Source organism: Kuraishia capsulata, genomic scaffold (genome assembly GCF_000576695.1).
Source record: "Kuraishia capsulata CBS 1993 genomic scaffold, Kuraishia_capsulata_scaffold_5, whole genome shotgun sequence".
NCBI classification, from domain to species: Eukaryota; Fungi; Ascomycota; class Pichiomycetes; order Pichiales; family Pichiaceae; genus Kuraishia; species Kuraishia capsulata.
The window spans coordinates 274,452-301,471 of record NW_019172954.1 but is presented as its reverse complement, the minus strand read 5'-3'; the positions used below and the strand labels follow the sequence as shown (position 1 = coordinate 301,471).

The window sequence follows — 27,020 nt, the reverse complement described above, 5'->3', positions numbered from 1 at the left end:
CTCGACGCGTCGTAGCCGGAATCACACTATCTCGTCTATGGATGACGATGACGATGACTTCGGCAATTCTACCGCTCCTCTGGACCCTGAAATGGACCTGCTAAGCGCAACAGAGGCGGGATCACTAGCTGATGTTCCAACAACGGCAAATGACATGGACGTCTTGCACAAAGATAGGAAACACGATACCGAGCTGTTGCGTTCGATGGAAGGAATGTCTTTGGACGAAAAGTCGTCCAACGTTGTTGAGTTTGAAACGTAAAACCAGAAGGCTTTTGATCTGCATATAAAGTAAAATAAAGGTGATACACTTATCGTGAAAAAAAGCTGTTGACTTGTAAGCACTTTTTGATATTGGAAAGAAACTTTTCACGAGCTTCTTAGCTTGTCTTAATAATCTTTTGAACAAACCTCCTCTTCTTATTCTTCCCTATGCCTTCACGACCTTCCAAATAACTTCTTCAGCTTGCCAAACCGTTTCTTCTTTTCCTCGGGTGCTGCTTGTGCAGGCTCAGCAGCCTCACTAAAGAACCTCGGTTGGTTAGTCTTTACAGCTGTCTGGCGCATATCACTGGCACTTCTCTGGCCATTCAAAGTTCGAGTCATGTTTCCGTTGCTGGACTTCGACAGAGAAGGAATATGAACATCTTCATCATCAGAGTCAACGAACCTAGACTTGAAACCACGGTTATAGTTGCCATTATGGCCAGTACTGACTGGAGTAGGCTGCTGCTCATATGTTGAAGCAATCGCTGGCTCCAACTCGTCGCGCATTGTCATCTTGCGGAAACCAGCATCAGGAGCTGGTGCAGTCTTTTCATAACTCGAGGAGCGCTTCAGCTCGGAATCGAAAGGAACGTATCCGCCTTTAGTGGCATTTGCAACCTTGTAGAGCTCTGCAGCCCGCAATTGTGCATCAGATTTTGCATACGGCTTTTGAAGGCCTTGTCTGGAAATAGGCCTGACAGGCTGGTTCTGTTGGTTCTGTTGGTTCTGCTGGTTCTGCTGGTTTTGATGGTGGTTGTGCAGAGCAGCTGCAGCTGCAAATCCGTTAACAGCAGGGGTTTGTTGGGGTTGTTGGACAGATTTGCGAGTAGACTGAGGTCCTCTCAAACTAGTACGAAGTGTTCCTGGGCCTTCTGACTGAGGTCTAAGGGATCTTCTGAGAGAAGCGTTGCGCATGGGAGAAGGTTGTTGCTGTTTCTGCTGCTGTGGAGGTGCAGGTGGAGGGGTAGCGTAATGTTGTGATTGAGGAGCAGCATATGACTGCGGTTTCTCTGGCGAGTGCTGAGAAACGTTCAAAGATGTTTGAGACATCTGGGCATTCAGTCTCGTGTTCTCTGCAGTCGTGAGAGAAAGATACGCCTGGGCAGCAGGGGATGGCTTTGAAGCAGATGAAAGCGATGTCCTGGACGATTGCTTCAATGCAGACCTTCTTCTCTGGAGAGAAGGATCCTGAATCCCCTGCGCAGAAACGGGCCTCTTTGCTGATCTCTCTGGGATATCATGAGCTCCATTGGAAAGACCAGGCATTGCTGAACGAAGTTGCTGGGCCATACTAATTGGTCCCCCGAACGCTTTTTGTGGCTCTTCGGTGCTATACTCGCTCGTTGCACTGGTAGAAGGAGAAATGGCCTCTGACTTCGAAGAAGTGAGATAATCTGAAGTTCCAGTCTGAGGAGCAGAATCTTGCTCGCTATAGAGATTGATCATCTCCTTAGAGTCTGAATAGTGAGACACAAAATTGAGTTCTGTGCTGGATGCATCATGGTCTTCGTCCAAAGTTTCTGTTTGCTTGACAATGAGGGTTGGGACTTGTGGAGCGGTTTCAGTCGGAACATCAGACTTGTCAACTACCGGAGTCTCAGCGGCAACGTCGGGCTTATCAGTGACAAGAATTCCAGCTGCTTCAGACTTAGCTGACACTGAATCATCAACCGGAACTTCCGTTTCAGAAATGATTGGTACTTCAGCTGGGATATCCTTTGGTTCTTCCAAAGTTGGTGTTTTTGCCACCTCGGTCGCCTCAACTGGCAAAGTCTCAAATTCTACCTTAGAAGCATCCTCTCTCCCCTTTTCAGAAAACGCAGAATACACGGACTCGGCCTCTCCCAGATCAGACTTGATCTGCTCGAGAATCTCCCGCTCTTTCTCAGCCACAAGAAGGGCAAACTGCTCGTCGGTAATCCTCTGAACCTCAGCCTCATCGTGGAGTTGCTGGTTTCTCTCTACATCCGCATGGGACAACTCCTCGTCCTCTTTGATAATTGGCTCTGGCCTGTAGAAGGAAGCAGAACTGGCTTTCTTCACTGGCTGTCTAGCAGAAGTGAGCGAGTTCGTCCTCGAGTTGACCGCACGCTTGTTTGCGAGCGACAAACTTCCCATGGAACTTGATCTAGGAACTTTTGAACGCGGTAAAGGGGGGTCATAAGCTGGAACCTCTATTGCAACCAGCCCATTACGCGAGGGAACATACTTCTTCACCATCTTCGGTTTTGGCGGTTCCGAGGAGAACGACACCTTGTGCCTCACGGTGTTTCCGGGGCGCACAGAGGGCCTTGCCGGGGTCTCATTGAAGGACTCTCGGGCATCTTCGAAGTTATCGACCGAGGCTTGTCTGCTAGGAGAGTATACAAATGAACTGGTCCTTGATGGTGGTCTGTGAGTGAAACTGGACGAGCGAGCGAATCCATTTGAACGGCTCTGGAGACTGTTGGTGTGGCCAGGGACAGACATGTTGACTACCGATCCGTTTGCATTCTTGAGAGCTTTCCCAATGGCGGTAGCTGCTGCAACGGCTCCAGAACTTGGTCTGACATCCGAGGTTGGCTTGGAAATGGGAATTAGTACCAGAATGGGGTTGGCTGCCATTGAAAACGGCTGGAATTGGACAAAAAAGGAATCAAAAGGGGCTGAATTTATCCAAAATCAGAAAACCAAATAACATACCGTTGAACTGACACCTGTATAGGAGTCCCTAAAGTTGCTTCTGGACCTTCTTCTAGAGAACATGGCTGCGGGTTGAACGAAAACTCGCTACTTTGGTTGAGAGGCCAGATCAAACTTATGGCGTAGCAGCAACAGGCGGCTGTAAATGAATTGAGCAGACGGACCAATCAGAGCGCCACTGTAACAATAGAATGCAATTCCGATGATGATCAATGAGAAAATCTGGATGCGATGGCGTGAATTTCTTGGAAGACAAGAAGATGTCAACAGCTATGTTCCTCGTTTCATCCTTGAAGCCAGGCTGGTTTGCCGATGATAAGGTGTGGGCACGTGATGTATGGTGAAGGCACGCCTTTCGTGGGGTTGACCAAAACGACGCCGCACAGTTTATTCAGTGGTGTTGGGGATTTCAGAATGGGTTGAATATACGCTGTATATACGGAATCACAGTTGCACCTAAAGGTATATCCAAGTAGATGATTCCAAAACATACAGATATTAGTTTATTGGGTTTGTAAAGAGGACTGTTATGATGAAGTGGTGTGGTTTATCTGGACACGGTAACTTTCAGAGTTAGACCAAAAGAGCGCAGATAGACTTAATTAGTCTATCTCTCTTTCTACACTTACAATTCTTCAGCTTCATTTCTAACTCTAGTGAATATTCCGTATACCTCCTTACAAATTCTGGTCGCTTTAGATCTTCTTAGTCAACATCGAGGACCTGGCAGGTCCGGTTCCAACCCACTCGATGGGCACATTGACGAAGTCCTCAATGAATTTGAGATACTTCTTCGCGTTCTCGGGCAAATCTTCGTAGGAAGTAATGGATGTGATATCCTCGTCCCAACCTGGAAGAGTGACATACTCTACCTCAACCTTGGCAAGAGCATTGAGGTCTTCTGGGAAAGACGACAACTTCTTACCGTGAAGGGAGTACGAAATACCAACCTTGATCTCCTTGAAGGTGTCCAAAACATCCAACTTGGTGATGTTAAGACTGGTGTAGCCGTTGATCAGAGTAGAGTACTTGAGCACCACGAGATCCAACCATCCACAACGTCTCTTTCTGCCGGTAGTGACACCATACTCGGCTCCAATTGTTTGCAACTTGTCACCATCATCGTTAAGCTGCTCAGTGGGGAAGGGGCCCTCGCCCACTCTAGTGGTGTATGCTTTGACGACACCGTAAATGTTGCGAATTGCCTTTGGAGGAACACCAAGACCAGTCAGAACACCTCCAATACCAGTGTTTGAAGACGTCACATAAGGGTACGTACCGAAATCAATGTCAAGCATGAGAGCATTCGCTCCCTCGACCAGAATCTTCTTATTCTTGGCAATTGCGTCGTGCATGAAGTCGACAGAGTCAACAACAAACGGCTTGAGCAAAGAGCGGTACTCCTTGTAACGAGCCAACTCATCTTCAAAATCATATTCAAACTCGCCATATCTCTTCATTCTGGTGTCCACAAGTCTTCTCAAGCGAGCCTCAAATTCAGCCCACGATTCAGGCTCATCGCTCACCAAATGGTGAACACGGATTCCCGAACGAGAGGCCTTAGTAGAATACGTTGGACCAATACCTTTTCCGGTGGTTCCAATCGACTTCTTGTTCTCGCTAAGCTCTGCCTCCTTGAGCTTATCAGTTCTCTGATGAAAATCAAACACAAGATGAGCTCTGGAAGAGACGAACAGACGCGAACGACAGTCCAAGCCCTTCTTCTCGAGATTCTCGAGCTCCTCAAAAAAAGATGGAACATGAATAACCACACCGGATCCAACCAGATTCAAACAGTTGGGGTTAACCAGACCAGAAGGCAGCATGTGGAAGTCGTACTTGACTTTTCCAACGACAATAGTATGACCAGCATTGTTTCCACCCTGGCAACGTGCACAAACTTCAACATCGTCACAAAGCACATCAACCAGCTTTCCCTTTCCCTCGTCTCCCCACTGGGAGCCTAAAACAACATCCATTTTAGCAGTTTAATAGAGTGAACGCAACGAAACGTTATCCAACCGAGGAAAGAGTCATGGGCGAAGAGGGCCGGTCACTGCCAAAGCTTATGTCTGCGGGTCGTGCAAACTGATCAAATTGGATTGACTCTGTTGGGTGTGTGGGACACGACACGGAGATGACCGCAAATTGAGAATTATTACGGTGAGCACTGGTCAGTAATGAAGTGTTCTCTGTAGGGGGAGATATGGTTTCAGTGTGTATAAGAGAATGGTGCGGCAAGATTTTGGTTTGAGCCGGAAAGTGCTGGTTACCGGGGTATAGGCTGGGACGAGGTGACAGCGATATCCACTAGTGTGTAGACATAACAGAGGACTGGGGGCTCAAACTGGGACTCAAAACGAGACAACATTTCTGACCGAACTGACTGTGGAGCCATCAGATCAAGGTCTTAATGGCTTCCGGGTCACTTTCCTTAATCCTCGAAATCAAGAATGTCATGAAGTGTATTTATCATTATATTGCCGCACTGTATCTTGGAAACGGCGCTGCGATCTGTAGAGAATATCTGATCCGGGGATAGGCGTAATCACGAAAAGTCTTAAAGGAAGCCGATTCATTAATCCAAAAGCTCATAGATGATGGCGCATTGGCTAGATTTCCATTTTTCCCGATAATCAACGTGAAATGTGCCAAATACAGACCCCTCAGCGGTTTTAGAACATGCGGCAATGGGCCACTATCAGATCGGGATGAGCCACGGCGCAAAAGTAATAAGTCTGTGTCGAAGTTGTCAGGATGGACAATCACATATACTAACGTACCAGGGCTTTTCAAAACATTCGAGTCTATTAGCATACAAATTGGAATTCAAATGGCGTAGATCACCAGTCTTATATGCTTTGAATAGCTTTTTGACATCCTCTGTTTCCAAATCCGCCTTGACTGAAGCGCTTATGCGCAATACGCCAACGATCTCAAATGCCGTATCTGTATATCCTTATTTTTCCCTAAATTTGACAAGCCTTTACCACCTGAGTAAGCAATTGCCCAAATTATCTCGGGATATATTCTCCACCGGTTCCAGCCGCCAACAGCCGTCCCGTCGATAGCCGTGTAGTGCCTTTCCTAATCCCGAGTTGATTGAGTCATTTCAGCACGGACGATATCTCACTCCTCCGACCATCACTTCTTCTTCATATCAACCCACAAATGACAAAGGCTTTAGATTTCTCCAAGTTCCTCTCGGAGGAAGCCAAGCGCCGTGAGCCTTCGCCTCTCAAGTCCGCATTCAAGTACTTTTCGGACCCAAACATTGTCTTTCTTGGTGGTGGACTGCCCCTACCAGACTACTTTCCTTTCGAGAAGGTTGTCGCTTACTCGCCAGCGCCACCTTTCTCAAATGGAATTGATGCTAAACCTACCGATGACTCCAACACTACTGTTGTAGATGTGTTGAAGAACAATGCTGCCGCTGGAGATGTCTCCCTCGCCAAATCTCTGCAATACGGTTTCACCGAAGGTCACACTGAGCTGCTTGCATTCCTCAAGGGACATACCGAGCTGGTCCACAGTATTCCATACGATGATTGGGGACTTATCACAACCGTGGGTAATACCCAGAGTTGGGATGCTACCCTCAGAACCTTCTGCAACCCCGGTGACCACATTATTGTAGAGGAGTACACATTCTCTTCTGCCCTTGAGACTGCCAGATCGCAGGCCCTCAAGTTTGTTGGTGCACCCATGGATGACGACGGAATAATCCCCGCCAAGTTGGACGAAATTCTGACCAATTGGGACCCAGCTAAAGGAAAGAAGCCCGTTCTTCTGTACACCATCCCCACTGGCCAGAACCCCACCGGGTCTAGTATTCCAACTGAAAGAAGGAAGGAGCTCTACAAAGTTGCGCAGAAGCATGACTTCCTCATTGTTGAGGATGAGCCATACTATTTCTTGCAGATGGATCCTTATGTTGCTGCTGATGGTGCTGATAAAGAGAAGCCCGTCGCACAAACTCACGAAGAGTTTCTCAAGGCACTGGTGACTTCGTTCATCTCTATCGATACCGATGGCAGAGTCATTCGCCTTGACTCGTTCTCCAAGGTGCTTGCCCCAGGTGTGAGACTCGGTTGGATCGTTGCCCAGGACAATCTGCTTGAGCGTTACGTTAGATTGCATGAAGTTTCGATCCAGACCGCATCTGGCTTCTCCCAGTCTTTGGTCCAAGGTCTCTTGAACCGCTGGGGTCAAAAGGGCTATCTTGATTGGTTGATTGGCTTGCGTCACGAATACACCGAGAAGAGAGACTTTGCCATAAACTCCATTGTCAAGAATGTGCCTTCGTCAATTTCGCACTATGTTCCTCCCGTTGCTGGTATGTTCTTCACCGTTTTCTTTGATGTGACTAAGCATCCAAAGTACGTTGAATTTGGAAAAGATCCACTCAAAGTGGAGAATGCAATTTACGAAAGGGCACTCGAGTGCGGTTCATTGATGATTCCAGGTTCCTGGTTCAAGACCCCCGCCGAGGACGCACCTCCTTTTGGCGACCACATCTTTTTCAGAGGAACTTATGCTGCTGTTCCATTGGATCAGCTCGAGCTTGGAATTCAACGTTTTGGTGACGCCGTTAAGCTTGAGTATGGCCTGTAGATAGAGAGATAGAAGCAGGGATAGATACTGTCTAATACAAAATTCTGAAACTCAAAATGTAGTGTCTGGTCTATGTTAGTACAACTCACTCGATGTCGCATTTTTTAGTATTCTCGCACGACCATAGACTTGTTTCTCCACGTACATTTGTACTTCGTAACAAGCCAACAACTCGCTTTGTTTAAAGCTTCACACAATGCACATTCTAAAATTGCCGTGGCTTTGCCACCAGGGTAAGTAGTATCACCTTTATTGCGTTGAATTGTCTAATATGCGATTGAGTATTGTCTGCTGTGCCGTTTGAATGATCACTAACCCCCACAAGAGGAACACAGGAAGTTCGAGGTTTACTCTGTGAGCATCAGTTCAGACGGAAAACGGCTTGCCACCGGTGGATTGGATGGAAAGATCAAAATATGGTCTGTGGCTTCAATTTTAAGGTATACAAACTTCCAGCAAGGAGTTGAATTGGCAGAAACTGCTGACCCGCGTTCTTCTCTCACGCGGCCGCTCTGCTCTATGAGTCGTCATACTGGTGCCGTAACTACGGTGCGATTTTCGCCGAGTGGCCGATTTCTTGCTTCTGGTTCGGATGATAAGATAGTGCTGATTTGGGAAAAAGATGAAGAGGCATCGCGTGCCATGGGAGCTACTATAGAGCACAGACTGAACGCGTCGTTTGGTGACCAGGCCGCAGATCTGGAGCATTGGACGGTGCGAAAGAGGCTGGTTGCTCACGACAATGACATCCAGGATATGGCGTGGGCCCCTGATTCGAGCATTCTAGTGACTGTTGGTTTGGATAGATCAATCATCGTGTGGAACGGTACCACCTTCGAGAAGATCAAGCGGTTTGATATTCACCAATCACATGTTAAGGGAGTGGTGTTCGATCCCGCAAACAAGTACTTTGCCACAGCGAGTGACGACAGAACAATGCGTATTTTTCGGTACCACCGGACCTCCCCTACAGATCTCACTTTCTCGCTGGAACACGTAGTGGTGGATCCATTCAAGAAGTCGCCCCTAAGCACATATTTTCGTCGTTGTTCGTGGTCACCTGATGGTCAGCATATTGCCGCCCCTAATGCAGCCAACGGTCCTGTTACTTCTGTGGCCATTGTTAACAGAGGCAACTGGGCTTCAGATATTAGTCTGATTGGCCATGATGCCCCTTGCGAAGTGGTGGCGTTTTCACCACGACTGTTTGAAGTTGAAGACGCAAAGAAGGACGATGACGTAGCCAGTGTTCTGGCAACTGCTGGACAGGATAAGTCTCTCGTAATCTGGAAGACTGATATGGCACGTCCGTTGCTCATTGCGAGCGAGGTCTGCTACAAAGCTATCACAGATATGGTGTGGACGCCAGACGGGTCTGGTCTATTTTTGTCTTCCTTAGATGGTACCATTACCGCCATTCAATTTGAAGAGAATGAACTTGGAAAGGTCATCCCACTTGAGAGGAACGATGCTCAGTTGCATCGCTATGGTGTCGATAGGGAAAGTATGGTGTTCCCAGAGAGTGTTGAGCAATTGCTTCTCGAAGAGAAAGCAGAACTGCTGGATCCAGAAAAGGGGTCCGATCATCTCAAAAGACTTATGGGCCAGGATTCTGCTGTCCTAGTAAGTCCTCGGCATCCACGTCTCTCGCCCAAACCCGATGCCTCTCCCAAAAAGCAGCAACCAGCAGTGAATTTGACGCTATCCTCGCAAAAAGTGACAATAACTAAAGGAGGAAAGAAGAGGGTAGCGCCACTTCTTTTATCGGCATCCAGTGCAGCTCAGAAACCCAAGATTGAGTTCAAGAAAACGACCAAGGCCATGAACAGTTTGCTATCACAGCCTTCGTATCGTCTCCCTCGTTTCGGTCTTCAAACAGCTGTGAGCGCTCTTCGAGATGAGCTTGTGATTGAGCCCGAGAACGTTGGCCATGATGATAATGCCATAGACACAATCGAACAAATAAGCCAGACCAAAATACAGCCGGCCAAGGGTCAGGTCTCGTCGAAGAAACGCAAAGAAGTGGAGTACCCACAATATCTCAGGAATGCCACGCTTTGCCCTACAACAGTCTTTGCGGACCACAAGAACCAGCCATCAATTTTGCTCAAAGTTGCCGTCAACGGTACCAACTTGTTGGAAATCCGCAACTCAGAAGATGATGAGAATGAGTACACGCGTGTTTTGGGTCATGACAGCGTTCGCGGTCGCACTTTTGAACTTTTTACTCCGAACAAGATCATTGCGTGTGTGGGTCACGCTGATGAGTACTGGGTGCTCGCAAGTGAGACCGGCTCTATCATGGTGATCTCGAGCAACGGTCGCCAGTTACTACCCACAATCGAGGTGGGCAGTCCCGTGCCGATACTCAAGTGTAACGGATCGAAACTACTAGCGGTGACTTCCCTAGGTGAGATTTTCACCTGGGATCTTGTCAAGCAACAGGCGATAGCGCTCGGTGTTTCCCTTTCTCCCATTCTGAATCACTTGACCCCGCTAGACAGGGTATCATCTGTTCCAAACGTCGAACGAATCGAATTAACACCAACAGGATTACCTCTGGTGATGCTTGAAACCGGCGATGCATACTCGTGGTCTCCAGATTTGCTATCGTGGATCGAGGTGGCTGGCCGATACTACATCTCCCAGCTGGAAGGTGTTGACAGGCTAAAGTCGTCGCGGTATGACATGATTGTGCGGCAGATCTACAGAGACGTGAAGCGTGATCCAGCTGGGTCTTCGGACAAGTTTTGGGAGATATATGAGAGATCCAAGGAACTGATAGGTGAAAATTAGACAATGTTTAGGGAAAATGACATGTACATCACACACTAACTACGAAGCATAGATTACGGGATATTATGTGCGGAATCTAGGTAGTCCCTATGATTAATATTTGTTAGCGATCATCAGCAGATTAAGTTTCTTGAGTCAAAGCAACTTCGATCTCCAATTCTAGTGTACAATTCGAAGATACGCGACCTTTATTACCACTTCTTATTCTTTTTCATCACCTCCTCCCAATCACGTCTCTTGGGCTTGACCTTCGTAAACTCGTCACGAATATGCAAGAACTTACATGTGTCACCGAAACCACAATATCCAGTCTGCTTGAAGTCCTTGCAAACATCCGGCTGATAATCGAGAATCACGTTGGCAGCCACGTTGGCAGCACGTTTCATCACCGAGTCCTTCTTTCGCTTGGCATCTTTCTCAAGCAACATGGACTCCTCCGAAACAAGCCGGTCTGTACGTGTGGCGGAATCGCTTTTGGAGAGAAGAGTGCTTGCATCTGAGGATGTGGTGTCCTTATTGACAGGCTTCTCTGTCTTCTCTGTCTTCTCTGTCACAACTGGCTTCTCATCCTTGAGTTTCCTCTTTTTAACCACACCACGATCTATGTCCTCTTCTGTGCCGGAACTGGCGTCCGAACCATCACCAGCGTTATTTTCCCTACCCCCTGTAGGCTTTTCCTGTGACCGCTGTCGCCTCGTGCCCTGAACGACTCTCTTCTTGAACATGACCTGAGTCAACTTCTCCACCTATAAAACGCCACACGCCAGTGATGATGAAGTAAGACAAGGCGTGGGAAACTCATATGGTTGTATTTGAGAATACACGACAAGATCTTAATCACCTGACATGGATTAGGGCAAACGACCCTCCTTTGGAAAGAAGGGCGGCTCGATGGCATCTTCGGTGGCACACGCCCACCAGCGTCCGAAACTTTTGTAACCACCCTGGAAAATTGGTGCTCAAAGCGTTTGGAAAGATCTCTCTTTCGAATCACCATCTACTCCCCAATACAGCAACAATGGCCGTATGTACTCCATTACATGTCTTAGGTACTGTCACATCTGGTTTTGCGGCATTTATGGTTTACGGGAACGTGAACATGAATGGGGAAACCATGACAGGTCCATGAAAAGTCCCTGGACAACGTACTAACACCCATGCAGAAAGAAATCAAAGACATCAAGAAGTTCGTTGAACTGTCCAGAAGAGGCGACGTTAAGACTGCCACTATCAAGGTCAACAAGAAGGTGAACTCTGTCGGTAAGCCATTCAAGCAGACCAAGTTCAAGATCAGAGGAACCAAGAGTCTGTACACCTTGACCGTTGACGACGAGGAGAAGGCCAAGAAGCTGTCCCAGTCTCTCCCACCAACCTTGGAGATCACCAAGATCGAATAATTCTATAGTATAGGCTGAAAAATACGACAAAAACGGAAATGGAGATGTAGTTGAAGAAGAGGTAGGGTTTACTGGTAACCACGAGGGCATGCTGTTAATATTGGCAGCTTCGATATCTGGTTTCCAGATTTTGCATAAAGTTCCCAGTTAATGAGACTCTTGATTTGAGAGTATCGTAGTCCCTTTCTTTATTAATATTGGAATGTAGATGATCATTGATGATGCCGTTAAGACGGGAAGCTTATAGATCAACACCGTTCTTCCACCAACACAAGCTTCGTTACCAGGTTCCATCATATGAATCGATCTAAATCACCTTCAATTCCTGGAAAGGCATGGCAAAAGTGGGCACTCTTCTGATTCTCAGGATGGCCTTTCCGATTCTCAAATTACACTTTCTCTACACCTATCGTTTCAAAATATCAATTTAAACTAGCTTATTAACCCAAACCAAAACCAAGTGCTGAAGGAAGCATTCGTGATATTGCCAGGATCAGTCGCTCGGAAGAGCGCCACATATCACACAATACACACGCAAAGCACCCATTCAGCCGTACTCTATGCACCCTACTCGAAAAGAACAAAGTCGTCAAAGTCAAACTCCGACGCGATCAATGGTGCTGCTGACCACGTCTTGCCTATGCGTACAGTTCAAAAATCCACGGATGTATCGGAGGTTCCCACTAAGGGAGAGCCATCTCGGTCTGTCCAGAGCTTGGCACGAGAAGCCTCACTACGCCGTTCAGAAGGCAAGCCTAGGCATTAGCCTTGCTCTCTGAACGGTGTTAGAGTTTCTTCGTGTCGCCAAACTTGTACCAGGTCCGCTGTCTCAATCCCTCTGTGAAAACGACCATTGCCGTAAATTTCCTTGTGTACGATCATCACTGCTGGATGATGCAACCGATTGGAATCCGTCTTCGTTAAACCTGACAACAGTTGTTCTTCCGAATCTTCGTTCTCGGCCATCTCGGGATGGCTCGAGTGTTTTAGCTCCAAGTTCGAAGGGACAATCAAGTCCTCCTCATCGAAGAGTGGGAGTGGGCTCTTGTAGTAGTTCGACGTGATATCGTCTTCACCTTCTAGCTTCAACACAAAGTTAGAAGGCGATGTAGAGTCCAGATTTGACAGTGGAGGCGAGAGATAGTAGTCCTCGGGCTTCCTCTTGATAGGCACTGTGAACTGGGGCTCTTTTGGTTGAAGTTTTGCCGATTTGACTTCTTTTGCGGGTCTAGTATCGTCGTCTAGATCAGACTCATCATCTTCATCCATCTCAAGTCTGCCAACACGATCCACCACAATTACAGGTGTCAGCGTGAGGTCCAGATCCGAAACGTCTCCCCCAAGTTTGGAAAGACGGGAGATCAACTCCGTCTGGATCTCCTTGAGACGATCCTCGTTGGAACGGTACACCGAAATGGAGTCTTCCAAACGGTTCACGTGCTCCTCCAGAAACTCGACGTGTTTCCGCTTCTTCTCGCGCGATGCGTGAGCCGCTCTGCGGTTACGCAGGATTCGCTCAACTCGGCGCTGCTCCTTCTCCTCTTGTGTGCGAGCACGTTTGCGAGGCGGTAAAGCGGCACCGGGCTTGAGATCGGCAGCGGTACTCATAAGTGGGTATTAGGACGAGTAAAGGCTTGCGATTGGTTGCGGAAATCTGTCAAAAGGCAGAGGACCGACAAAAACAAGAGATGATGAAACAAGGGGGCGATGAACAAGGGCAATCGGGCTTGTTTAAATACACGCCCATCATGATCTGAGGCTGAGGCTGAGGCTGAGGCTGGTGAGGGGGTGTATGGGGTGGCATGTGAAGTGCACGTCTTTCCAGGCGGTTCTATATATAGAGGTCTAAATTCGGGCAACCTAGAAATATATATGCGTGATTGGATAATTTTGGAAATATATTCTGTCCATGTCTATGTGTTTTGGTAGTTTAGTTTCCTGAAGATTCAAAACGGAAATCGTTGTCTCCCAAGCCGTGCATCCGTATTCCTCCAGTTGTGGATCCGCATGTTGAAAGGTACATATACCGTCTTCCACAACACGGAATAATATATATAGACATAAGCGTTTGGGGGGCAGACGGGTGTTTAGGCTGAAACGAGATCTACACTTTACAGTGAATCACCGTTAGAGAAGGTGGACTGCACACTATCTACGAACCATAGGCGTAGCAGAGGTTTACGAGATACGAGCTTTACAATATTTAGTGTAGATTGGATCGTCAAACCCTGAAGAGTGGTGGTAGATCACCGCACAATCGGTTACAGAGGGGCCAGACCGAACCAATATTTTTCTCTATCGCATCGCCGAGTCTTCGAAATATTGACATTCCCTGCTAACATCTCCGCGTATTCCTTCCATACCTCCTTCACACAGCTCTACAATTAGGCTTTCACCCCCTTCGGATCACGCCTGAGGTGCTTGAAAAGTTATTGACTCTTCACTCTCAGCAATTGTGAGTTCCTTTTTCATCCTCTTCTTATAACATGTTGAACACTGTCAATTCTCGTCGTGTCTAAATCACTTTTTGAACCAGGCTCTGCACGTCTTTCTGCAGTGACAGAGTTTCAGCCCTACTCCTTCCCAGAAATCAGTGTATAGTATGTATAAAACTTACAGAGTTATAAAACAAACGGCACTATTGCCGTGCAGTATATCACGTGTGTATAGGGGAAATGCAGCTTCGTCTCATTTGCGGCCCTCCTTGAGGTCCAGGTATCGGTAGTAGTCAAAGTTGCGAAGTCCCGGGTTCAGATCCAAGGAAAGATCCACAAACTTCCGGGCATTCTCTGTAATGGAGCCCTGAACCAGCTTCTCGCGATCATTTACCGGAGTCAGGTTTGTGTACTGACGAGCAGTTGGATCCGGGTACACCTTCGAGAATGGGAACCACGTCTGGAGCAGTTCGTAGGACGCAAGAGTGAATCCGAACTGGGGCGATGAACGGAAGATCCTGGCAAGCCCACCTTTGAATAAGGCACGGAATCCTTCCTCACGAACGATCCTTGCAGCAGAAGCTCTGATTCCTTTGTACTGCCTCTCGCCGGGTCTCGTTTCGACCTGGAGTCTTGTCTTGATCACATCACATGGTGTGGTCAAATACGCAGCTGGCATGCCTGCAAGTGCACCACTGATGAGCAATTGCCATGACTCAAGATGGTCACGCTTTGTAGGGTCCTTGGGGTCCAGTTTAAAAAGGTGCTTCTTGATATTGGCGTATGTAGGGAAGTAGATTGCAGAGAAAGGAACGTCTCTCAACAGACATGCAGAAGCTCCCTTGTACAATCCACGAATTCCGAGTTCCTTGACAATACTGAAAGCAGTCTTGGGGACCAAAGGAGGCAATTCCGGCTTCCCAGCGGCTTTGGCAGCGGCAGAGTCCATGGCATGGTGCCTCAGAGTCTCTCCTTGGACTTGTAAACGAATCTTGGTGATTTCCAGAGGATTGGTGAAGACAACTTGACAAGCACCAGCTGAGCAACCTGCCAAAACCTCCCATGCCATGGTGATGTCACCTCCTGGAGACATCTTGGCACCGATGGATCTCACGAGATCGTTCACAGTGAGCTTGATGGCCTTTTCAGGCGCAACTCCGACCAATTGGGGCAAAAGACCCGAGTAAAACCCACGCGCACCCTCGTGCTTGAATACTTTGCGAAAACAGTCCCAGTAAGACGAATACTTTGAAAAATTGACCTGGTTTTGCATTCTAGTCTTGACGAGATCAATTGGATACACCATGGTTGCGCCAAACGCACCAGCAAGCGATCCAAGCAAGAATGAGTATGCCGAGTTGAAAAGAGGGTAAAACGAAAATGGATTGGGTACAACCATGTCGTCGGTAAGAACAGCTATCATATCGTCAGCGCGGATGGATGTAGGGTCCTGCTTATTGGCAAGAAAAGAAGTCCAGAAGTAGAAAAGCGAAACGTCACCAGCAGTAATCTTTGGATTAGAGGCCTTGGCTGCCTTCAAAAACTCGTCTTGGGTCACGGGCTTCGACGTGTCTGCCAGAAGATGGTTGTAGACAGAGTAATTATAGCTGGGCAGATTGGTCAACAAGTCCAGAATTGAAAAGGCTTGATCATGGGTCAAAGTATCGTTTTTGTAGTACAACGATGACACTTTTGAAACTTGATCAAGGACAGTTTGCGGAAGACGGTTGTCAAAGACAGAAGCAAGGTCCTTCACAAAAGCATCCACCTTGATCTTCCCATCCTTGAATTCAGCTGACTTTTCCAATTTCGCGCGTGGCAGTTCTTGCAAAAAGCTCTGAAACTCAGGAAAAGAAACCTCCTTCTTGGAGAATTTCCACGCTCCAGGGTCACCGCCAAGTTTCCCCAGCACAGAGACAAAGCTGTCATAGTGCAAGGTGTCAGATGAGTCACCAGCGTCAAGGTCACGCTCGAAGAGCTTGAAAAGCTTGAATAAAAGTCTGAACTCCGAGCCTTCGAGAGCATGAGACTCCACAAGCTCGCGATTGAACCGAATCCAGTCTTTCTGCGTCAAATAACCCTTCGAATCCTGATCTGCAACCAGATACAGCAAGCCAACACAGTCAACAGGACCAAAGTTTGTACTTAAAGGAGCCAAAACCTTGGAGAAATCCTCATAGCGCAGGACCTTATCGTTTGCAGTAGCATCAAACCGTGCAAAATTGTCGAAAAGAGCAGAAACTGGGCCATCGAACGGTGTTTGGCTCGAAACAAACCTCACGGCCTTGGCCGAAGAAGATAGAGAGCCCTTGAAATCTTGAGAACCACTCATGGTGTATAGCCAACAGGAAAATTAAAATGGCTTGTCTGGGAATTTCTAGACGATCATAGGTATTCTACAAAAGAACCCACGAGTACAAGATGTAATTGAGCAGGAAACAAGAAGGGTCTTCAAGCGCCCTCATACTGTGGGGATAGCCGAAGAAAAGTTGGTGGAGGCTAAAAGTAGTGGATCCATCGATCCGACCCGATTTTCTCCTTACCCCTCCCGGACTTTGGAACCCAATCTGGGGTCGTGTTTGAAATAGTTAAAGCGGGAGGTTTCTTGTTGTGAGGTGAGATTATGTCTTTGGCGGGATATTTGGCTGAGAGGTATGGGAATCAGGTGAAAGATAAAAAGAAGAAGGAGAAGAAAAAGGAGAAGAAGGCGAAGAGAGGTCGTGATGGTGGTGGTGATGATGACAATGGTGCGCATGCTCTTGTTCCTGCTGGTTTCGAACTGGCCGAGGAAGACGACGAAGAAGCCAGCGTTTCAGTCTCAAATAAAGTCCTATCAGCTACAAAAGGCTGGAAGCGAGTTGGCGACGATGCTATTGTCGAAAGGGAAGTTGAGTCAGTTTCTGTGGAACCCATAAACGAGCACCAGACGGTATACCGTGATTCTTCCGGAAAAATCATCCAAGACTACGCCCAGGAACTACAGCGACGGGCCATTGAGCAGAATGAACAAGAACTTGCGAAAAAATCCGCTGTCAAACGCGAAAATGCTGGTTTAGTTCAACAAATCGAGGCCAGCCAGCAGCGTTCCAAGCTGGAGTCTTTGAAGGACCAGCCGTTGCACGTGACTGCTGAAGACTCGGGTCTCAATGCGGAACAGCGACAAGAGATTCACCGGGCTGATCCAGCATTGATGTTTGATAAGAGCACGAGTGAGCGTTTTGGTAGTGGTTCGAGGACTGTCTCGCGAACTGGAAGGAAGCTTTATTCCGGGAGCTTTGCAGAAAATCGGTTTGGAATACGGCCCGGGTATAGGTGGGACGGTGTTGATCGGTCCACTGGGTTTGAAAAATTATGGTTTGAGGCACAGGCGGTAGAGAGAGAGAGGCGGGTACTAGAGTATACCATGCAGGAGGAATATTGAGAGCAATTGAGGCCTGAAAGGCTGCTATGATGCTCAATTTGAGCGGCTTTTATGGGGATTGAGATGACGGTTGGTGGTTACTAGCTAGTGTGAGATGCTTTGAAACTTCTTGAGAACTGGCGACGACTCGGTACGAGTACTTTTGTCTTTCAACACTCTTCCCACTCTACATCATCAACTAAAATGAACTTTCTTAACTTTTCTAACTGAACTAACATTTCAAACGTGAACACACGGCTCCATCTTACCTCAAACTGTTGTTGGCTTGCCTCTGCCTCTTCCTCCTCTGCCTCCTCTTCCCCTTCCCCTGTTGCTGGTCCTCGTACCTTCAGATGATGGCGTGGTCGCGGGGACGACATTGTTGAGTGACAAAGTGTTGATTGGTGGCAGAGCAACTGGTTGGTTCGACTGGCCCATGACCTGGCCCATGACAGCACCAAATATATTCTGGGCAGCGTGTGGAGTAGTAACTGGCTGTTCGCTAGATACGTCTGTGGTTTCCTTATTGCCCTTGATCAACGACAACAGTTCTCCCTTTTTCTTGGACTCCACCTTCTTCTTGGCATCGGCAACAGCCTTCTCTTTCTGTTCCTTCAGCTGCTGTCTCTTTGCCTCTCTCACAGCCTTCTGTTCAGGAGTCAACTTGACCTGGGTCTGCGACTTGGCCGCAGAAGCCTTGGAATGATACACAAAGTTGGCGTGCGTTAGATTCAATAGAGCAGACGAGTCAACGGACATACCACGACGAGTCTTTAAACGGCCGTCAAACGTGTTACCTGTCATGATTGGCTCGTCGAAAAGAACCTGGATGGTCACTTTGGTTGCGATGGAACGATATCCAAGAACAGTTCCCTTACTAAATACAGGAACGTTTCCAGTGTCGAGTACGTACACCACACGGTCTCCAAGCTCGAACCTCTGTCTTGCAAGCAGTTGGAAAGATGTCTTTGCATCGAGCACGGCCTGTCTTGGAATACCTCTGACCGCCTTTGTTGACACCTCGTGAGGTTGTGCAACATAGTCGATGATCTGTCTTTCGATCTCACCCATGCTGAGTCTCGTCAAAGACTCGGTGTCCAAGGAAACAATGTTTAGGCCTGCCTTCTTCTCTTTAAGGTACGAAGTAACCTCTTGGACTCTGGCCTTCAAGGCATCAGGGTCAGTGAGACGGAACGCGTCTTTGGCGTCTGGCATCTTATTGCCCTGGATGTTTTTGAGGTTGTTGAAAAGTTCTGGGAATTTGCTCATGTATTCCTTCAAGAAGTTAAAGGCAAAGGCACTGTACTCCCAGCCTCTTTCTCTCTTGCGGGTAAAGCCAAGTGCCTTCTCCATTCTAGAGTCGAACTTCAGTCCAAGACCAACGTTGATTTTCTTGGAGCCTAGCTGGATCATGTACGAGGACGTAATCTTGCTCAGAAACAATCCTGAAATTTTGAGCATGCGTGCCACCTCATAGGAGGGAAAGTATTGGACTGTCTTCTTCTCCAATTGGGCCTTCTGAAGCCCATAGTTGGGTTCTTTGTCGGTGGAAATTTTTGAGACTTTCAAAGTCAGCTTGTCGTTGTTCTCGTGGCCAATCACGGTCGCCAAAGTACCGTAAGCAAACGCACCCAAAAACACAACCTTCGAACCCTTTGGATATTCTTCTTCAATAGGAACAGCATCTTTCTCCTCGTATCTTTCGTCTTTGTTGACAACGTTGTCCACGATCAATGGGATCGGATAGTATTCAACCACGTCCTTGAAGGTTTTCTTGAACGAGCCGTTTGGCTGTCTGATCAATCCGTTGACTGGTCTCACCGCAACAACACCTTGGATCTTCTCGTAAACCATTTTGCCCGGGAGTTCAACACCCTTGGAGATCTGGTACGTCTCAATCAGCTTCTTGCGGTTTCTGTCATATTCTGTAGCTTCAAAGTTCTCAAGAGGGCTTGTCAAAAGCCTTCCTTTGGTGTCTTTGGTGTACTTGAATCCTTCATCTTGAACATACAAAACTTGGGATTCACGCAAGTATGGCCAGTTAGAGTACACGATGGATCCCACGTATTCTTGAGCAAACTGGCTCACTGTCAGACCTTGGTGGCAGTTCTCGATTGCCAAGATCATAGAAGCAGACCGCGATGGCTGGTTGAAAACCAGTACATTAGCAAGCTTCAGATTGAATCTGAAGGCCACGGTGCTCAAAGTGGGGAATCCGGCAAGGGCTTCCTTTCCCACGACGGCACCAGGACATAGACCGTGGACATAGGTCAAGCCTTCCATTGAAGGCAAAGTGAAGACGGACTCGACACAGAGGTCCTTCTCAATGTCTGCAAATGCAGACGGAAGAGGCGAGGCATAATACTTCTTCAACTGAGGATTGAAGCCAAACAATATGTTGTTTCCCCTGGAGTTTCTCACCTTCTCTTCAGGGCTCAGCTTGTCGAGATAAGGTTTCATGGCTTCAATCAATCTGTCTGGATCGACGAAGGAAATCTTGATAACAGCTTCCCAAGATGCGTTCTTTCCGTTCATGTCGACGTCCACCTTGTCGGGGTAGAAATCGTGGATTGGTGAAGTTTCCTCGGTCATTAATGGTCTTAAACAGGCAGGAATCAAGAAACGGGATCTTGCCGGCAAAACAGCCATCAACTGTTGGAAAGGAGTAAAAGGCTCTCCTTTATTAAACTCGATCTTCTTTTCTAAACCAATGGCAACATCCGAGATTCTTGGAGCATAGTGGTACTTGAAGTACCATGGCCAGGATTGGACACCCTCATAATAATACGACAAAACCCACTGCAAACCTTCAACGTAGTTTCCAGTGAACTCGGCCATTTCTACCTCATCCTTGAGAGTAAAACCGAGCTTCTCCTTGTAATACTTGTTTCTCCAGGCAACGAACTTGTCGTTGTAAAAGTCATGTTCTTCTTCGAGAGTCTCCTCGTCTTCTACAAGAACAGAAGTCTCGTAACGTTTGATCGTCTTTCTTAGATCGGTAATGGCATCCTCGTCAAGATCCTCAGCAATTCCGTCGATGTCAAGACGAGCAACGTACTGACCTGCAGACTTACTGTGGATGATGAGAATGCCAACATCAAGAGCAAACTGTCTAACAAACTCCATGTTGAGCTCAGAACCAAAAAATTTTGAGGGAAGAGGAAGTGTGGGGACCTTGGAAGGGTCTTCTTTTAAGGCCGCAACATCCAAATCGTTGGCATAGACAGAAAGAATCCAAGGCTTGATCAGTCCCACAAACTTTCTCTGCTGCTTCACCAGCAAAAGTTTGCCCATTCTCTCTCTCTTCTTGTTTCCTTCGAGAGAAATGTTTTCTAGCTTCATATTGAACCAGTCAACGTCAACATCCACCTTTTCAAAGTTCTCTTGCTCGAACTTAGACAGGATTTTGAGCCAGACTCCCAGCCTCTTCATATTGATCTTTCCAAACTCGTTGAGGTAACCATCCGTCTGTCTCAAAGCATTCTTGAAGTTCTCGATCAACAAGGGGAAGGCACCTTTGTTCAGATGCAAATCGGGCAAATGCGGCAAGAAATCGTTTCCAACCACAAACATGATGAGAATAAAGTCATCCAGCATCCGCTCAAAATCATATTCAAAGCTGATTTGTTCCTCCATGTCCTGAAACTCGAGCTGGAGATACTCCCTGACGAGAGAAAGGTGCAACAGATAGAAATTTTGCTTTGTCAAGTCACTGGAAGCCACGGTTTTTCTTGGACCAAATACAACCTCTTCTCTCAGCAACGCAAAATGGGGCTCGTGTGTCACAAGACCAAGCATTATGAGATCAGCATCCAGTCCGTAAACACAATGACGCACATTCGCCTCATAACCGGGTTGCGATTTCAAAGTACGGATATATTCCATGATTTTGTGTTCTCCTTCACCTGGAACTTCGTGGCCTGACAAAATCACTTCAATTCCCTGCCAATTCGCATCAGATGAAACCTTCTGGTGAATGTAGAACTTCAGGTTTGTTGTGAGCTTGGCCATGAACTCTGTGCCTGGAGTGATGGCGTTGGAGTCAAAAGGCTCTTCCTTGGGCAACTCTAGTCCTTCTTTAACAGCTTTTTGCATGGCTTCTTCGGCCTCGAGAGCAGTTCTAAAACGTCTGGCTCTCTGCTGGTTCATCTTTGCACGCGGGGCTACACCATCAATGGCCATGTAAAACACCTTCCTGGGCTGTATCGTGTTGAACAGATGGTCGATATAAGCGAAAATTGAAGAGTACATCTGCTCGTCGCTCATGCTGGACAGATGGTCATCGTTGCTATGAGTACACGTGTGCAAAATGGAGTTCATATCGAGATACAGATTGTCGAACTCAGGGATCTCATTCTCCTCGATAAGCTGCGATATCATGGGCCATCTCTCGGAGATGAGTCTGAAAAACTTGGGGATACCTTACAGAGTTAGTAATAAAATTCATGGCTATCAAACATTGAAAACTCGCACGAAACTTACCCATTTTTGCAGTTAATTTCCTTTGAGGATTGGTAAGAAATAGTAATACCAACAAGAAGGACTTGCTCTCTTAATGGACCTCTTCAAAGACAAGAGGTCGACGAGAGCCATTATTAGTATCAGTACACTACCTTTTTGTGAGTCTCTCTTTTCTGCCGTTTTGCGTCTGTTGTTTATCATACATCTTTACAGGATCAGTATTCACCACAATGTTTGGATCGGGATTCAGTTTTGGTGGAGGAAATAATTCCACAGGTGCTGGTACTGCATCTACTGGTGGCACCACAGGTGGTGGTGTTTTTGGCGCGGCGAAGCCAGCTGCCTCTAGCTTTTCGTTTGGATCAGGCGGTTCGTCTGGGACTGGAACCACTGGATTTGGTCAGAATCCCACGGGTACATCTAGTGTGTTTGGTCAGCAACAGCAGCAGATGACTCAACCAGTGCAGCAGAGTTCTGGCTTCAGTTTTGGGGCTCCGAAGCCTGCTACTGGCAACTTGTTTGGTAATAACAGCTCTGGCAACTCAGCTTCTGGCAACTTGTTTGGCAATAACAGCAGCGGAAACACGCCTACAAGCAACTTGTTTGCTAATAACAATTCAGCGTCCACTTCGGGAAACATTTTTGGTGGAGGTAACGCAATTAATGCGAACTCTGCTCCCAACACAGCCTCGAACGCACCATCTGGTGGCCTCTTTGGAAACAATTCCACAGGCTTTGGAGCTAATACCAATACCGGCAGCTCTGTTTTTGGCAACAACAATTCGAATACCGGATCTGCGAGTCTTTTTGGAAACAGTGGCGCCAAAACCGGGATGTTTGGTGCTTCCAGTCAGACAAATAATGCGTTCTCACAACCAAACGGACTGGGTTTCGGGACAAATGTGCAGCAGCAACAACAGCAACAACAACAGCAACAGCAACAGCAGCAATTGCCTGAAATCACGCTCACCTCAATGACCAAAGTAAGCGATTTGCCGGAGATGTTCCAGAAGGAAATCGAGGAGATGGACAAGTACATCCAGAGCCAGGTTAACATCTCGGAATTATTGAAGAGTGATCAGGATACACACAGAGAACTTGTGGATAGTGTTCCACGTGATATCCAGTTTCTGGTTTCGAAATACGTTTCGGTGAACCAGGCATTGAACAACGACTCCAAGTTCGTGACCAACTTCAAGGCTAAGGTGCTCGAGGAGTTCAACGATTGGGTGGAAAAGCTCGTAAAGCTGTATTGGCAGCTAACCAATCCTGTTTTGCTGAATAATGCCAACGGAAATATCCGCAATCCGAGCGTCACACAGGCCAATAGTGCTGCGCCGTTGAACGCTCCTACCATCTTGAATCAATACTACGTGACCAAGATCGAGGAAATGAAGGGATCCATTGAGAAATACCAAGGGATACTACAAGAAATTGAAAATTCGGTCAATGACATGGACAAAGTGGCCACCGGTGCTGGCTACGCCTATGACGGTCATGGTTTTGGTCAAACCCACAACCTGGAGTTAGTTGCACAAGCTTTGAAGGAAGAGTTTAAGTTATATGTGGGATTGGCCAACAGTCTCGCAGAAACGCATCATGATGTTAAAAGTTTGGCGGGGGTATTCTAAGAGATTCTGAAAACATTCTCAGTGAGCATTATGTAGGTTAGCATCTTCTCTAGTGCATTCCCCAATTTCAAGGAAGCCCTGGCTTGAGGGGTAGTGTACTCTTCTCAATAAATATCCCTTATCTACGATCTGCTTAAAGGCGCCACCCTCAAACCGCATTACGCATACCAGGAAAGTTATTTTTTGGCTTTAGCAAACTGAAAGTGGCTGAAAGATTAATTAACCAATCGCCTTTTTCAATTATTGCACATTCGAGTGAGTTCTCCTCTTTTCCTAGGCTTTTTACGGGTTCCGGCCTGAGCCGCCATGATTCCCCGCGTTCACCCCTAACCTGTTTCGTTTTCAGCCGTTTCCGATCAATTTGTTAACCACAGACTTACTATAAAGCACCCATTTAATCATTACAATGCTGTATCAGGCCAGGCCTGCCGCCGGCTCTCTTTCAGCTTCTTCATCGGCGGTATCGTTATCGGACCGTGCGCTAAGCACCTCTTCTGACTCCTCGAGGCCTTCTACACCACGCACTTCCGCCAGTGATGATGATTCCTGGTCCATTGTGTCATCCAGCCTAGATTTTGCCGAATCTGCTTCTTCGGGGGGTGTTGTTTCGTCCTCAGATGAGGAAGAAGAACCTGTAGAAGCGCTGTTGCCGCACCCAGCCGACTTCGGCAGAACTGCAGATGCCGATAATGCCAGCAACTTCACTCTGGATGGTTCTGAGAGCCAAGAGAGGTCTTTTAGCCTGCCAAAAATTGATTTCAGGAGATATGACAGGCATGTCGTGCAGCGGATTGAGCCCAATCACCTTAAAAGGCTTCTTTGGTCGCTTGGGTTACTTGGATTCCTGTTCCTGGAGCCAATTATCACACAGAAACTTTTTATCAGGAACACCGCATTGGTTCCGGTGGCCCAACCAGCTGCTCTTGCTACCAGAGACCCGGGAATTGTAATTGTGACTGAGTCAAACAGACATCCACAACTCACAGTAGGGCCTGGGGCGGGGAGTTCGTTGGATTCTACTCGCTGTGCAAGCTTTGGTGAGATCTGTGATTGTTTGTCGGGTTATCTTGAACATAAATTTCGCTTGGCAATAGGTGCGACCAATCATTATGTTGAGGAGTCGAAAGTGCATGCTTTTGAAGCTAAAGAAGCCGCTCAATTGTACTACGAATCATTTGCGGCCTATTCTTCTGAAACCATGGGAAAGCACGGCCCAAAACCAGGCTCTCGTGTTTATGTTATTGGCCAGTTTTGCACCGCTGGTGCTGACTCTGTGAGGCGGTATGCTGCACCAAAGGTTAACAGTGCTCTGGCTACTGCTTCGCCATATGTGGATGTTTTCGGCAAAAAGGCAGTCGATGTCATCACAGCCGTGGCTCAGGTTGCTGCTGCCGATCTGAGAACTGCTGCCTGGAAAAGCAGAGACCTGTGGGCTGTAGCAAATGAGTATGGCTCAGCTGCAATTGCTTCGGGTAAGCATAAGGTAGCTGCCGCCAAGACAACGACTCATGGGTCCCTCTCCAAGAGTGCTGCCTCTTTGAAGACTACTCTTGAACTTTCCAAGGCTAAGGTGAGGGAACACTGGCCCGTTGTCCGTTCCAAAACCGAGGCTTCTGTTTCTAGATTATCTTTGAAGTTGTCCGATAATTTGGACAAGACTCTCAAGAGCTCGGAGGCAAAGATCCAGCAATTGAGAACACGTTCAGAGCCTGTTTTCATGCATATTTGGACCAAGGCTTTGCTGGGAGCTGATTCGACCTGGACTAAGGCTTCTTCTAAAGCCGCTGGCGTCTGGGAATTGATATCTAGAATGGAGTCAAAGGACCATGAAGCTGCTGTTTCTAGCTGGTTTAATGGCCTTTGGGCTGGTGAGGAGAAGAAGGAGGAGGTGGAAAAGTGGTGGAAGCCGCACTGGGTTTTAAACTGGTGAGGTCACTTTGGAATGGGTTTGGTATTGGGGATGGTTTATACGGTTAGTTCTTGAGATGGTTCTGGATGGTTCTCAAAACCGGTTGCAGGTGTGCTTTGGTTGTTTTCAGTTGTTTAGTTCATGATTTTCTTTCCTACTTTTTATTCAGTTTTTCTTTCTGGCAGTTCTGGTGGCCTCATTCTTTTTGGGTTACGGCTCTGCTGAACGCCAAAGGGTATCTTTTTATACATTAGGCTGGCAATCGAATTTGTATTTGTTCATGACATCATTAAAACTAAGGGGTCTGTGCTATTTTTCATTGGTAGCGTTCTTATCAACCTTAGCATCATCGGGCAAACCAAGCTCAGACCACTTAACCCGGTCCATGAGTTCGTTTTGCATCCGACATTCGAGGTAACCTTTAGCTAGCAACCGGCAGTTCGGCGCATTTTCGTTGCGGACGATCTTAAGACACGCTAGATACTTTTTCATCTGCTCTGTACAGTCACCAAAGTGATCCAATGGGAACGAGCCTCTATCTGGAGGCGTAGGCTTCCACGCATTCAATTTGTTTCCTAAGAAGAGCTGTTAGTTCTGGCTCACTCTGAGCATGTTTGTGGCTGCATATACATACCTGGATTCGCCGACATTGGAGTGCAAATCGTGTTAAGTGGTGGTCAGTTGGAGTGAAAAGTTGAATCCGGAGGAGTTGAAGATGAGAGATCTGGAAGTGGTCACGTGATCTCTGCTCTCTAGACCAGATATCAGATATCAGATATGAGGCCAGATTGCCGATACCAGATTCCAATCAGCCTTTTTCCTGATATTTCCTCCAAATGGGCAAATTATTGGTGGTTACAACAGGTGCTACGGCGACCTTTCGGCCTCTTATAGCTGCAACTTTGGATGCCAAGTTTTTGCGGGGAATTGTGAAGCTTGGTTATAATAGAATGGTTGTTCAATATGGAACAGAAGTGCCAATATCAAGACAATTTTACGAGAACTGTGTTGCACAATTGGCTGAATTAAAGTATATTGGAGTGGATGTTGGAAGTTCAAGACTTGAACATTATAAGCTGGTAGTTGAAGGAATCCCCTACGATCCGCAATTTGTGGAGAGATTCGTCAAGCTAGCAGACCTGGTTGTTTCCCACGGCGGAACGGGCTCGATTCTGGATGCTTTGAGACTGGAAAAGAAGTTGGTTGTGGTTATAAATGAGAGTTTGATGGATAATCACCAATTGGAGATTGCAGAGGCTTTTTCAAATATAGGAGTGTTGGTGTATGCTTCTGATGTCAATGAGTTACTGGAAAAGGTTCACGAGGTTGAGAATACTACCATGGCCAAACTGGGGCCCAGTGTAGGTGGAATGGTTGAGAAAGTAATATTACAGGAGTTGTGAGGGTGGTGCAGACAGTGGGCTAGGC

At 47.2% G+C, this 27,020-nt stretch overlaps 17 protein-coding genes across 17 annotated transcripts in view; 9 read left to right on the top strand and 8 right to left on the bottom strand.

Moving 5' to 3' along the window:
• KUCA_T00004154001 (uncharacterized protein) overlaps positions 1–15 on the top strand; it is a gene marked incomplete at both ends in the record, with an annotated part of 2,832 nt that extends 2,817 nt beyond the window's left edge. Inside the window, one exon of the mRNA XM_022600859.1 lies at positions 1–15. This exon is cut by the window's left edge and continues 274 nt beyond it. Within this exon, the coding sequence (XP_022460163.1) occupies positions 1–15 (15 nt within the window).
• A 22-nt stretch (positions 16–37) lies between these two features.
• On the top strand, positions 38–262 carry KUCA_T00004153001 (uncharacterized protein; the record flags this gene model as incomplete). The annotated part of the gene is made up of 1 exon (XM_022600858.1): positions 38–262. One exon carries the CDS (start codon positions 38–40, stop codon positions 260–262), a length of 225 nt encoding a protein of 74 aa, XP_022460162.1.
• Positions 263–438: 176 nt separating this feature from the next.
• On the bottom strand, positions 439–3,012 carry KUCA_T00004152001 (uncharacterized protein; the record flags this gene model as incomplete). The annotated part of the gene is made up of 2 exons (XM_022600857.1): positions 439–2,880; positions 2,950–3,012. The coding sequence occupies 2 exons, from the start codon at positions 3,010–3,012 to the stop codon at positions 439–441; spliced, it is 2,505 nt and encodes an 834-aa protein (XP_022460161.1).
• A 632-nt stretch (positions 3,013–3,644) lies between these two features.
• On the bottom strand, positions 3,645–4,928 carry KUCA_T00004151001 (uncharacterized protein; the record flags this gene model as incomplete). Its single annotated transcript, XM_022600856.1, has 1 exon — positions 3,645–4,928. The coding sequence occupies one exon, from the start codon at positions 4,926–4,928 to the stop codon at positions 3,645–3,647; it is 1,284 nt and encodes a 427-aa protein (XP_022460160.1).
• A 496-nt stretch (positions 4,929–5,424) lies between these two features.
• KUCA_T00004150001 (uncharacterized protein) lies at positions 5,425–5,766 on the bottom strand (the record flags this gene model as incomplete). The annotated part of the gene is made up of 1 exon (XM_022600855.1): positions 5,425–5,766. The coding sequence occupies one exon, from the start codon at positions 5,764–5,766 to the stop codon at positions 5,425–5,427; it is 342 nt and encodes a 113-aa protein (XP_022460159.1).
• Positions 5,767–6,120: 354 nt separating this feature from the next.
• Positions 6,121–7,563, top strand: KUCA_T00004149001 (uncharacterized protein; the record flags this gene model as incomplete). Its single annotated transcript, XM_022600854.1, has 1 exon — positions 6,121–7,563. One exon carries the CDS (start codon positions 6,121–6,123, stop codon positions 7,561–7,563), a length of 1,443 nt encoding a protein of 480 aa, XP_022460158.1.
• Positions 7,564–7,759: 196 nt separating this feature from the next.
• KUCA_T00004148001 (uncharacterized protein) lies at positions 7,760–10,359 on the top strand (the record flags this gene model as incomplete). The annotated part of the gene is made up of 2 exons (XM_022600853.1): positions 7,760–7,796; positions 7,889–10,359. 2 exons carry the CDS (start codon positions 7,760–7,762, stop codon positions 10,357–10,359), a joined length of 2,508 nt encoding a protein of 835 aa, XP_022460157.1.
• Positions 10,360–10,550: 191 nt separating this feature from the next.
• On the bottom strand, positions 10,551–11,084 carry KUCA_T00004147001 (uncharacterized protein; the record flags this gene model as incomplete). Its single annotated transcript, XM_022600851.1, has 1 exon — positions 10,551–11,084. The coding sequence occupies one exon, from the start codon at positions 11,082–11,084 to the stop codon at positions 10,551–10,553; it is 534 nt and encodes a 177-aa protein (XP_022460156.1).
• Positions 11,085–11,516: 432 nt separating this feature from the next.
• KUCA_T00004146001 (uncharacterized protein) lies at positions 11,517–11,756 on the top strand (the record flags this gene model as incomplete). The annotated part of the gene is made up of 1 exon (XM_022600850.1): positions 11,517–11,756. The coding sequence occupies one exon, from the start codon at positions 11,517–11,519 to the stop codon at positions 11,754–11,756; it is 240 nt and encodes a 79-aa protein (XP_022460155.1).
• Positions 11,757–12,518: 762 nt separating this feature from the next.
• On the bottom strand, positions 12,519–13,364 carry KUCA_T00004145001 (uncharacterized protein; the record flags this gene model as incomplete). Its single annotated transcript, XM_022600849.1, has 1 exon — positions 12,519–13,364. The coding sequence occupies one exon, from the start codon at positions 13,362–13,364 to the stop codon at positions 12,519–12,521; it is 846 nt and encodes a 281-aa protein (XP_022460154.1).
• Positions 13,365–14,444: 1,080 nt separating this feature from the next.
• On the bottom strand, positions 14,445–16,523 carry KUCA_T00004144001 (uncharacterized protein; the record flags this gene model as incomplete). The annotated part of the gene is made up of 1 exon (XM_022600848.1): positions 14,445–16,523. One exon carries the CDS (start codon positions 16,521–16,523, stop codon positions 14,445–14,447), a length of 2,079 nt encoding a protein of 692 aa, XP_022460153.1.
• Positions 16,524–16,814: 291 nt separating this feature from the next.
• On the top strand, positions 16,815–17,612 carry KUCA_T00004143001 (uncharacterized protein; the record flags this gene model as incomplete). The annotated part of the gene is made up of 1 exon (XM_022600847.1): positions 16,815–17,612. The coding sequence occupies one exon, from the start codon at positions 16,815–16,817 to the stop codon at positions 17,610–17,612; it is 798 nt and encodes a 265-aa protein (XP_022460152.1).
• Positions 17,613–17,861: 249 nt separating this feature from the next.
• On the bottom strand, positions 17,862–21,971 carry KUCA_T00004142001 (uncharacterized protein; the record flags this gene model as incomplete). The annotated part of the gene is made up of 1 exon (XM_022600846.1): positions 17,862–21,971. One exon carries the CDS (start codon positions 21,969–21,971, stop codon positions 17,862–17,864), a length of 4,110 nt encoding a protein of 1,369 aa, XP_022460151.1.
• Positions 21,972–22,282: 311 nt separating this feature from the next.
• On the top strand, positions 22,283–23,683 carry KUCA_T00004141001 (uncharacterized protein; the record flags this gene model as incomplete). Its single annotated transcript, XM_022600845.1, has 1 exon — positions 22,283–23,683. One exon carries the CDS (start codon positions 22,283–22,285, stop codon positions 23,681–23,683), a length of 1,401 nt encoding a protein of 466 aa, XP_022460150.1.
• Positions 23,684–24,089: 406 nt separating this feature from the next.
• On the top strand, positions 24,090–25,613 carry KUCA_T00004140001 (uncharacterized protein; the record flags this gene model as incomplete). The annotated part of the gene is made up of 1 exon (XM_022600844.1): positions 24,090–25,613. One exon carries the CDS (start codon positions 24,090–24,092, stop codon positions 25,611–25,613), a length of 1,524 nt encoding a protein of 507 aa, XP_022460149.1.
• A 288-nt stretch (positions 25,614–25,901) lies between these two features.
• On the bottom strand, positions 25,902–26,242 carry KUCA_T00004139001 (uncharacterized protein; the record flags this gene model as incomplete). The annotated part of the gene is made up of 2 exons (XM_022600843.1): positions 25,902–26,167; positions 26,227–26,242. The coding sequence occupies 2 exons, from the start codon at positions 26,240–26,242 to the stop codon at positions 25,902–25,904; spliced, it is 282 nt and encodes a 93-aa protein (XP_022460148.1).
• Positions 26,243–26,428: 186 nt separating this feature from the next.
• Positions 26,429–26,995, top strand: KUCA_T00004138001 (uncharacterized protein; the record flags this gene model as incomplete). Its single annotated transcript, XM_022600842.1, has 1 exon — positions 26,429–26,995. One exon carries the CDS (start codon positions 26,429–26,431, stop codon positions 26,993–26,995), a length of 567 nt encoding a protein of 188 aa, XP_022460147.1.
• Positions 26,996–27,020: the final 25 nt, after the last annotated feature.